The 12216-nt window shown below is 36.5% G+C and overlaps 1 protein-coding gene across 1 annotated transcript in view; it reads right to left on the reverse strand.

Moving 5' to 3' along the window:
- The window catches only part of LOC143270412 (vomeronasal type-2 receptor 116-like), a 52032-nt gene that overhangs the window by 13413 nt on the left and 26403 nt on the right, over positions 1–12216 (reverse strand). Inside the window, exon 5 of the mRNA XM_076560338.1 lies at positions 11814–11937. Within this exon, the coding sequence (XP_076416453.1) occupies positions 11814–11937 (124 nt within the window). The remainder of the gene's footprint in view (positions 1–11813; positions 11938–12216) is intronic.

Here is a 12216-nt window from a genome sequence, read left to right on the forward strand (position 1 = left end):
TCCCAATGTCTAAATGTACCAAATGTGCATTATCTATTATCCATTGCTTGATATTTAAGCTATTTCCAGGCTCTGACTATTGAAAGTAGAGCAGCAATGAACATGGTTGAGTAAGGGTCTCTGTAGTAGGGTGCAGGTCCTTTTGATAGAACCAAAGTGTGGTTTATCTGGATCTAGAGGGAGAATTATTCCCAGCTTCCTGAGGAACCGTCACTGTTTTCATAGGGTCTGTACAAGTCTGCACAACCACTAGTGATGGATAAGTAAACATTCTCCCTTCCAAAGACCTTTGCCAGGGAATACTGTCATTTGTTTCATTGACTTTGCAATCCTGTAGTTTTGATCTGTATTTCCTAGTGACTAGAGATATTGAACATTTTTGAGTGTTTCCCAGCCAATTCAGTTTTATCTTTTAAGAAAACTCTGCTTCCTTCTGTACTCCATTTTAACTGTCTTGTATTTTGATGTTCAGTTCTCTTTTGAGTTCTTTACACATTTTATATATTAGCCATCTCTCAGAAATATAATTGGTAGAAATATTTTCCAACTTAGTAGAATGTAACTTTGCTCAATTCTGGTGTCCTTGTTATACAGAACCACTTCCACACCATGAAGTCGTATATATTAATTGATGTTCTTAGTGATTGTGCTAATGATATTCTCTCCAGAAGGTCATTCCTGTGAAAATTGGTTTAAGGGCACTCCCCACTTTCTCCTCTATGAGGTTCAATGTATCTGGCCTTATGTTGAAGTTATTGATCCATCTGCAGTTTAGTTTTGTGCAGAATAATTAGTATGTGTCTATCTGCATTCTTCTACATGCAGTCATGCAGTTAGATGAGCATCATTTTTTGAAGATGCTATCCTTTATTTAGTGTGTATTTTCAGGTTCTTCATAAAATATCAGGTGTCCATATGTGTGTGGATTTATGTCTGGGTCTTCAATTCAATTCCCTTGGCTTATGTGTTTGCTTTTATGCCAATACCATCCTTTTTTATTACTTTAACCCTATAGTAAAACTTAGAACTGGGATAATAATACCTCCATCACATTTTAATTATTCATGAATGTTTCAGCAACATCCAAATTCTTCATCCAAACTCTGCATCCAGCCGGATGTACCCCTACACTTCAGGCATCAGTAAGGACCCACATGCTGTACAAAAGCCCAGGACATTCGTTGTAATTTATTTCATTACATATAAGCCATTTTCAACCTCTAGACATATCAAACTTATATATAATCTCTTTTGCCACAATTTGCATTGTGTATATGAATATTAGGAGAAATAAAACATCCACATGCCCAAATATTATCAAAAAATACCAATAATATCACAGATAATGACAGTATATTCTCTCCAAATATACCAGTCTGGTAGAAATGTTTGCCAATGAGTATTACCTAATAAAATTCAGGACACAGACTGTAAAAGAACACTCCTTATAATCATAGAGTAATTTAAGCAGTTGAAAGAAGACACAAACAGGGCTGGAGAGATGGCTCAGCGGTTAAGAGCACCGGCTGTTCTTCCAGAGGTCCTGAGTTCAATTCCCAGCAACCACATGGTGGCTCACAACCATCTATAATGAGATCTGGCATGCAGACAGAACACTGTATACATAATAAATAAATAATTCTTTAAAAAAAAAGAAGACACAAACAGTTTAATAAAACTAAAGAGAAATAACTCAAGGAGAATCAATGCCATAATGATGCCCGAGAAAACACAAACATAAACCTGAAGTAAATGATGAAGACAATGCAAGACTTGTACATGGAATTCAACAAAGAAATAGAAAGTGTGATGAAGACTGAAGCTGAAATGAGGACAGGACTGAAAAAACACATCGGCCAGCCAGAAACTCTAGGACAGCCTTCCATGTCAGAGGAAATAAGCAGAAAGGAGAAGTTAGTATCCAAGATAGAATAGAGGATAAAAAATAATCAAGAAATATGAAAAATTGAAACGGAAAAGGAAGTGTGGGATGCTTTGAGAAAACTGAATCTTTACATTATTGGCATAGATGATGGAGAAGAATTTCAGGTCAATGACATAGACCAGTTTTTCAATAAGGTCAGTTTCATAGAAGAAGAGTTACTGAAACCATGGAAAGATATCTCCAAATATGTAGAGGAAGCACAGAGTACACCAATAGACAAGACCAGAAAAGAAAATCCCTACAGCATATTATTACTAAAACACTAACAAAGAAAAATATTTTAGAATAAATTTTAATTATCACTTAAAAAACATAATAAGAAGGTGTGCTGAAAGCTGCAAGAGGAAAACAAAAGACAAGGCAAATATAAATGAAAATCCAAGAGAATAGAAGCTGATTTCTAAATGTAATCCATGAGAGCCAGAAAAGCCTAGAGCAAAGCATATCAAGTCCTGAAAGACTATATTGGCCAGCCTAGAGAAATGTACCCAGCAAAAATAACTGCCAAACTGAAGGAAAAATACAAACTTTCCAAGATATAAACGGCCTACAATATCATATCCACCAAACCAGAACTAAGGAAAATACACGAAGTTATATTTTAGACTGAAGAGAGCAATGAATACAGCAGAGATGTTGGAAAGAAATAAGAAGGCATAATTATTACAACATGAAACACCACTGCGACCACAGAAAACAACAACAGCAGAGTGACCAAAAGTAACATAAGTTTCTACAATATCTTAAATATCAATGGCCTCAATTCTTCATTTAAAAATGTGGACTAGCTGAATGGATCATAAAACAATATCTGTCTGCCTCTTCCCTTCAAGAAATATATCTTGATTTTAAAGATAAACACCACCTTAAAATAAAACGACAGAGAAAATACTCCAGTTACAAACATTCAGGAAGCAAGCATGCATGCCACCATGACATCTGGCAAAGTAGATTTTAATTTAAAACTAATTAGAAAAAGTAAAACAGGAAACTACATTCTAATCAAGGGAAGAGCAATCAAAAAAGACATTACAACTCTACACGTGTATGCATCCAATTCCGGGGCAGCTAATTTTATGAAAATTGTACTGCTGTGTTTAGTGACACATTAACAACAATCTACTAATAGTGTGTGAATTAAAAAGCCCTCTTTCTCCAACAAACAGGGCGTCTGGGAAAAAATAAAGAGAAATATATCAGAATTAAGTCACATCTAAAATCTCCTGAACTCAACAGATATCTACATAGTATCCCCCACAAACTGCAAAGAAAATTTATTCTACTCTTTAACACATGGGAGCACTTCAAAAATAGACCAAATCATGGAACACGAAACAGGTATTTACAAATTCAAAAAGATTGAAATACCTGTCCTATCTTATCCCAATACAACAAAACTTAAGCTTGACAGCAAATATATCTGTAGTAAATACACAGACTGCTTGGAGATGAAACAACTCAGTACTTACTGAAGAATGAGTCAAAGAAGAAATCAAGACAGAAATAAAAAAAAATTCCTGGAACTAAATGAAAATAAACACAAACCAACAAAACTCCTGGGATACATTGAAAGGTGTTTTACAAGGGAAATGTACAGCTCTAAGTGCCTACGTTAAAAGTATCAGATGGAACACAAGTAGATGGCTTAATGATGCAACTCAAAAATTGGAAAAACAAAAAATGCAAACACAAGCCAAAATAATGGCAAGAAATAATAAAATATGTAGCATGAATATTAAAGAGTCTTATTAATAAAAACAAACCTGAGGCCAGTTATTGGGGTGAATGCTGGAAGATCAGAGAAACAGAACAAGCCACAGCTTCCTCACTTTGACAGTTATTCAGCTGATCCTGTTTCCTCAGACAGGAAGCTTCTGTGTCCTCATCCCAATGGCTCTCCGCTGAACTGCTGCTAGAAGCCTAAAAGCTTAACCAGCCAAATGCTTCTAGTTTCTGGCCCTCATGCCTTATATACCTTTCTGCTTTCTACCATCACTCCCTGGGATTAAAGACTTGCTTTCTGGGAATAAAGGAGTGAGTTACCATGCTTGGCTGTATCCTTGAATACATGAATTTCTGCCTCTGGAAAGCTAGGATTAAAGGCACGTAATACCACTGCCTATCCTCTATGTTTAATATTGTGGATATTCTGTCTCTGACCCCAGATAAGTTTATTAAGGTGCACAATATTTCGGGGAACACAAGACCACCACAAAAATCAGAGCAGAAATAAATGAAAGAGAAACAAAGAAAACAATACAAAGAAGCAACCAACATAAGAACTGACTCTTTGAGGAGATAAATAAAGACAGACACTTGGTTCAAGTGGCCCAAAGAAAGAAATAGAGGAGTCAGATTAAGAAATCAGAAATAACCAAAAAGAAAAAAAGAAAGAAAGAAAGGAAGGAAGGAAGGAAGGAAGGAAGGAAGGAAGGAAGGAAGGAAGAAAGGAAGGAAGGAAGGAAGGAAGGAAGAAAGAAAGGAAGAAAGGAAGGAAGAAAGAAAGGAAGAAAGGAAGAAAGAAAAAGAAATCAGAAATGACAGGGAAATATTACAACAAACCCCAAGAAGCATAGACCAATGTAAGGGACTATTATAAAAAACAAAAGAAAATCTGTATTCCAGTATTCTTGAAAACCTATATGAAATGGATAAGTTTTTAGATTCGGCCAAACCATTAAAAAATCAAAACACCAAGTCAACAAGCTAAACAAACACATAATACACAGCAGATTGAAACAATAAATTCCTTCCAGCTATAAAAATGTCCAAGTCCAGATGAACTCACAGCAGAATTCCACCAGACATTCAAAGAAGATATATAGTCAGACCTTCTTAAAATATTTAAAAAATAGAAGAGAAGGATCATTTCCAAGCTCCCTTAGAAAGCCATTTTCATTCTAATACCAAAACCAGGGAATGCCACAACAAAAACAAGAAATCTACATGCCATTATCCCTGAGAAACATAGACTCAATAAAATGGTTGCAAATAGAATACAGACTCACATCAAAACTATTGTATACCATGACTAAGATAGTCTTATCATTGAAATGTAGGAATAGTTCAACATATTTAACTCAATAAATGTAAAATCCACATAAATGGATTATAGACAGAAGTCACATGAACATCTCAATAGATGAAAAAAGGTGACAAAATTCAACTCCCTTTATCATAAATGTTCTAGACAATATACAGAAAGAGGGAACATATCTCAACACAATAAAAGCAATATATAAGGAACCCATAGGCAATATCATTCTCAATGTAGAAAAACTTAAAACAATTCCACTGAAGTAAGAAATCAGACAACTAAGTCCACTACTCCCACTCCTTTTCAATATTTCAAAGTATTAGCTGGAGCAATAAGGCAAGAAAAGTAAGTTAAAGGAATACAAATAGAGAAAGAATTCAAACTATCCCTATTTGCAGATGATATGGTATTATACACTAGAGATCCCCCAAAATATACCAAAAAAAATTCTTGAAATGATTAACAAATTGAACTATGTGACAGGATACAGAATCATCTTGCACAAATAAATGTCCTTTTTTATACACTAACAACAAACATAGGAAGGAGAGCATGGACACACTCCCATTCACAATTCTCCTAAAGAAAATAAATTACTTAGGAATAAATCTAAGCAAGGAAGCAAAGGACTTTGACAGGAGAACTCTAAGCCCTTGAAAAAAAAAACAGGAAAGACAATAGAAAATTAAAAGACATCCCATCCTGTGATCACTGATTGGTAGAATTAAGTTTATAAAAATGAACATTCTACTGAAAGCTATTTATAAATTCAATGCAAACCCAATCAAAATCTTGATCACATTTGTTGCAGATAGAAAACAACTATAACAAAATTCAACACACCAAGGAGACCAAAATAATACTGAATAAGAAATAACTATGACAGAAGGATTACCATTCTGAATTTTATGATATATTACAGAGGCATTGTTAAAAAAAAAACGACCAAAACTTTCCGGAAGCCATTCCCCGGTGGTGGATGGGTCCTGAGGAGGATGTAAGGAGTTCGCAGGCGAATGAAGTGAGCCAGGCCATGGTGGTCAGGAGAATCTTGCAACCTGACTGACTAGCAGCCAGAGTGTTTCTTTATTTATTCAGAATTTAGTTAGCAGAGATACATTCATGATGTTCCAAAACATAGATCATATCATTTTTGTTTTTGACATATGTTTCACTTCCTTTTGCTCATCTTTTAGTCACCATTAATAAACTATGACAGAACAGAGTTATCATTTCCAATCATTTTCCCCCAAGTTTTGACATCATTCATAGAGTTATCATTCTTACTCATAAACCCCATAACCCAATTTTTGAGAATCTAGAGGAATATGACAGCATGTGCTCAGGCTGGTTGTTTTGGTTGCTTCAAGGACATTAGACCAAAACAAAATCTTCAATCACCCTGGGCATTTTGTCATGTCCCAAGCAGTGTATTAATAACTCTTAGTGGTCAGAGTACCCAGGAAAAATCCTCAGGCTAAAGCTGCTGCAGTTATAATTCAAATTCTGGCATAACATAATCAATGTTCACATTTATATCCTTATAGAATTTGTCTATATGTCTAATCCTGGCATTCTGTTATTCCTTGGTCATATGACATTATAGTGGCTCTACATGAGCTAACTTCTAAGAGAGGGAGGACCTAACACCTCATAATTTTATCATCTTTCCACTCCACACTTTGCTCATCAATATGTCTCTACGTAGGGCAGACTTGTGTGGTGGTATTGTGTTCTCCAAAATACTGTGTACCCTAATAAACTTATCTGGGGTCAGAGAACAGAAAAGCCACTAGGTACTTAGGATAGGCAGTGGTAGCACACACCTTTAATCCTAGCATTCCAGAGGCAGAAATCCATCTGTTTAAGGCCACATTGGAAACAGCCAGGCATGGTGACACATATCTTTAATCCCAAGAAGCGAGGCAAATCCCAGGGAGTGATGGCAAAAACAGAATGATATATAAGGCTTGAAGACCAGAAACTAGAAGCATTTGGCTGGTTAAGCTTTCAGGCTTCTAGCAGCAGTTCAGCAGAGACCCATTCTGGATGAGGACTGAGAAGCTTCCAGTCTGAGGAAACAGGATCAGCAGAGGAACTGTCAAGGTGAGGTTGCTGTGGCTTGTTCTGTTTCTCTGATATTCCAGTATTCACTCCAATAACTGGCCTCAGGTTTGATTTTATCAATAAGAACTTTTAAGACTCCTGCTACAGAGTTGTATGCCACATAAATGTCTGAGTGTACAGTGGGAATAGACTTATAATCTGAACTGGGGCCAACTCCTCTAGCCCACCAGACCTTGTTGACCTTTTTGAATTTACTTTGTCTTGAATATCTTGCACCAGTGTAAGCACAGGGACAGATGTGTCAAGAATGTCTCATAACCTCATGAAGAGACCTCTGGCTTCTTCTTTATGTTACAACCTCCAAAGCATAAGGAAGACCTTCAATTAGATAAGTTTATCTCCCTCAAAGTTGGGGGGGGTAGTATGTTCAGGACTTTCCTGGGTAAGCTTAGAAGCAGCATTCCTTGGAGTAGGCATAATTGATTCATATGGAATTTTCCATCAGTCCAACATCCCCAAATTGTACAAATATTAAAAGTAACCCAAGTATGTAACAGGTAGAGATGAAAACCAAAGGTGGCATGGCAGTCATCATGTGGCTCAGATCTGCTGGATCTTTGTCAAGCAGCTGTGCTGGATTTATGACTTCTGCCATTACATTGAGATATGGCTGTGCCAAAAACATCAACAAATTAATATGGCACTGGCAGAAAAATATACCTGTAGATCAATACATAAATCCAAATCTCAAATTTGAGCACCTGTTAGATTAGTCATTTAATATTTAATAAAAACACTAAAAACAAGATTGAGAATTGAAAGCATCATGAAGACATGTTCTTTGAAAAACTGGAGTTCCACAAGTAGAAAAATGAAATTACACCCATATCTAGCACCGTTGCAAATTGTGACTCCAAAGGATCAAAGACCTGAACCTGAAAACAGGAACACTGAAATTGTTAGAAGAAAATATAGGAAAACGTCTCCATGATCCAGGTTCAGGATAAGACTTTCTGAATATGACTCCATTTGACTAAGAATTAATGCTAACAACTGAAAAGTAGGACTTCATGAAATAAAATGCCTCTTTACAGCCAAAGAAACAGTCAACTGAGTGGGGATAAAGCCTGCAGAATGGGAGACAATCTTTGCTGGGTATATATCTGACAGTGGATTGATATCCAGAATATACAAAGAAATGAAAAAAAACAAAGTCTTAAAAAACAAATGACCTATTCTATAAGAAATGATCCTGGAATCTGAAATGAGATTTTCAGTTGGAAATAAAATGGCTAATTAGTAATTTAAAAAAGTCTGCCATCCTTAGCAATTATGGAAACATAAATCAAAACAACTTTAGATTTCATGTTACCACAGGAAGAATATAAAGATCCACAGAACAACCGACAAATGCTTGAGTGACACAAAGGAAAAGGAAATCCTCATTCATTTATGGTGGGATTGTAACTGGGGAAGCCACTGTGGAAATCAGCATGGGGAAAGTAATTCTGCCATATGACCCAGCAGAACCACTCCTTGTCTTACATCCCTAGGACTCCACATCCTACTCCACAGGTATCTGCTCTGCATGTGCAATGCGGCTTTGTTTAAAGAAATTAGGAAATAGAAAAACTTCTAAATACTCTAGAACTGACTAGTGGATAATAAAACTGTGATACACATAATTCATGTAATCCATTTGAGTATAAAGAAAAATGAAATCATAAACACTGTGGATATATGGGTGGAACTAGAAAAGATTATATTGAGTCAAAAAATCCTGACCCACCAAGACAAATGTCACATGTTCTTTCTCATCTGAGGCTCCTATCTCCAAATCTTCAGATGTGAGTACATGTCCTGGAGAAACTGCAGAAGACAGGAAACTGAGCAGGAACACTGCAGGAGCTGGAGAATAACAGAATGGAATAGCAGAGAAGAGATGACCAGAAGGGGGACATGCAAAAGAGGGAGACTCTAATCGTGGAGGTAAGAGAGAGATAAATACAGGTGAGGGAGGAAAGAGACTGAAATAACAATAAGGATGTCCAGAATGAGCAATGTGATCAAAAAGGAAAAAAGGGATGAGGGAACTTTAGGGAAGAGGAAGGGAAGTAAATACAGAACAAGGTGGGAGGTGGTAAAATATCAGTAAGGATGTCTGAAAACCACAGAGTCTCATAATATTACTATAACTAGAAAAACCCTACAATACCATTAATTCTCTTTATACTGATACATATAGCTTTAATAAACCTTTCTCCTCAGGGCTGATGCTCCTCTCTCCAAGAACAAGGCTATAAACACAAACCCAACACCAGACATGAGAAACTTCCTTTGGAGCTGTTGTCCAGGGTTCTTGAAGGGTTCCCAAAGCATACCGCCTATCACTGCTGCCTTGTTCATCCTGCAGAGTTGAAAAGTGAGTCCCTACTGATGACGACACCATGTACTTCAGAAACAGAGTCCAGAGACCCATGAGGTGGAACTTATATAAATGCCCTTTCCCTAAGGACTGGTTTCACAGTACCAGAAGACATCATGCAAGCTTCCAAATGATGGAGACAACCAACAGTCCTAGCCTGCTATGTCCACTAAGAGCCATATCAATGACCAGCATAGTACAAAACCTTAAGGGTGTGGTGGTGGCATGCATACCTTGACAGTAATCAACAGCTCTTTAAATAGGACTCACTCAACAATAAAGAAACCATTCCTATGCCTGAAACCTAAGTACGCAGTGATAGTGAAGTCATGATTATTACTAATTTACAAAACCAGCATGATCTGTAACAACAATCTGTAAATGTTTGCCCTGATTCCCACAGATAATTGTAGTCTTTACTCCCCAGCAAGAAAACTTCTCTTTACAACAGATGAGACCATTATGGACCGACCAATCAAATGCAGAGTTGTGGAGGGCACCTCCAGTGGATAAATCTCCAATACCATTCCCAAACCTAAGGCTCACAGAACATTTCAGATTAGGGTGTGGAAAGATAATAATAAACGAAAGTTCAGGGGTTTGTCTGTGAGATTGTGTCTCCTAGTAACATCATAAGCTAAACCCATACATAAGTCCTACCAACATGACCACCTAGATATGTGGAACTGACCAGAGACAACAGGGGCAGACATGACAAAGTATTCAGGAGAATGATCACAATGCCCCAACCCTACCCAAAGAACAGGATGCAACTACAAAATGTTGAGAGGGGGAGAAATGGTCTTCCCCAGGGAAGAGCACAGTTTGTCACTCAAAACAAAATGGTCAGCCCTAAAAACATATATTCAAGTAGTGTCATATAGAACAATCCAGTTATATTAGTAATTCATATGTATACATGTATCATTGTAATCCAATCTATGAAAAAAAGGCTGTAATGTGAAAGAGAGTAATAAGGTGTATATGACACATTTCACATCAAGGAAAATGAAAGAGAAATAACACAATTTCATTATAATTTCAAAATCAAAGGAAAAGGAAACAAAAAACAAATGCTTGATATAGCAATTGCTCTAAGAATCAGGGTAGGTATTAGTGTAATATATAATTCTGTAGAGAAAAGGGCTTACCATGCAAAACTGATAACCTGAGTTTGAATTCATGTCAAAGTCAAAGAAGATGCCCCAGCTCCACAAAGGTGTCCTGTGTTCTCCATATGTCAGCTAGGGCACATACATGCATCCACACATGCACACACACACATATCAAAATAATCAGAAAAGTTACTTTTAATAATCTTTTCTTTACCTGAAGACATCCACTAAGGAATTAGATATTTCCAGTTATCCTTCCCTTATGATGATGACAATCACAGAGCACTCTGCCAATAATTTCACCTATGGTAACATTAGCTTTCAGAAAAATAAATTCTATTTAATTAATCTCCCTGACTTTCATTTTGTTGTGATAATGTATTCCATTTGTTATACAGTTGCTTAGTGTTGTTTTTATTGAAGCCAGTAGTTAAATAGTAGATTGTCATCATTATTAGAATTTCATATTCTACTTTCACCAATTTTTGTTTATGTTATCTTTCCTTATTTAAATTGTAATATAGTTACCTCATTACCTCTCTTCTCATTTTCCCTCTATTCCCTCTCCTGGACTCATATAGTCATATTTTCTGTTAAATTTATTCCTCTTTTTCATTAATTGTTGATTTGTGTGTGTGCATGAATGCATGTATTCCTAAATACCACCTGTTATATCTGTATAATATTAGCTGTATATATGATCTCAGGGCTGACCATCATCCTAGACAAAGGTCAACAGCTGTACCTTCCGGTATAATGACTTGTCTTTCATACTATGTTTAATATTCCAAATGACAATTCTAAATGTTGTAAACTTAATTCTTTATATGGTACATTTAGGAAACAGCCCCACATGCACTTTTCCAGGACTTATTTTCAGGAAATAATCATTGGATTAATTTATTCAAGGAATGCACATGCATCCTGAACACTTGCATACCTCATGTTGCCTGGCAGTACATAGCATGGATCACTGCAAGAGCTGAGATGAAACTACCAAGTAATGAAAGGCAGTTTGGGGAAGTAGGGATGCAGATGACACAATAACATGAAGACTGCTACTCAAATATTCACACATTGTGTGGCATCAGCAGTGATTACTAATGAATATGGGGATGAGTGGAAAAGATATGGAGAACGCTGCTGCATCACAACACCACGGTCATGTCTTAGTTTTCTCCTTCTACATTCACAAGCAGATTGAGGAAAATATTAATTCTCTACCTGTCTGGTTGGAAATGTAATTCTCTGGACAAAGCATACAAGAAAAACAGCAGATTGGTCTTTCATCTTCTAGAATTTTCCAGAAACCTGGACCGCAGCTCTGTGTACATACAGATTGAGGAGTCTGAGGGCAACACAGAAAAAAATCATCATATTTTGTGCATCAGTCACAGCCTTAAAATATTTTTAAGCTAAACTACCTAAACTGCAAGCAGAATCTGAAAACTGTACATACGTATGAGGCACTGTGATTTCTCCATACAGTAGTGTAGAATGTAGAGTTGAAGTTGTCACACTTCCCGATGCTGAAAGTTCAAAATTTCATTATGGTTTCCCAAATGTGACTAACTTCTCCTGGCTTTTGTGAAATGTGTAGGACATCTATATACTCTCTCCTGTGAGG

The sequence above is a fragment of the Peromyscus maniculatus genome, chromosome 23, assembly GCF_049852395.1.
Source record: "Peromyscus maniculatus bairdii isolate BWxNUB_F1_BW_parent chromosome 23, HU_Pman_BW_mat_3.1, whole genome shotgun sequence".
In the NCBI taxonomy this organism is placed as follows: Eukaryota; Metazoa; Chordata; class Mammalia; order Rodentia; family Cricetidae; genus Peromyscus; species Peromyscus maniculatus.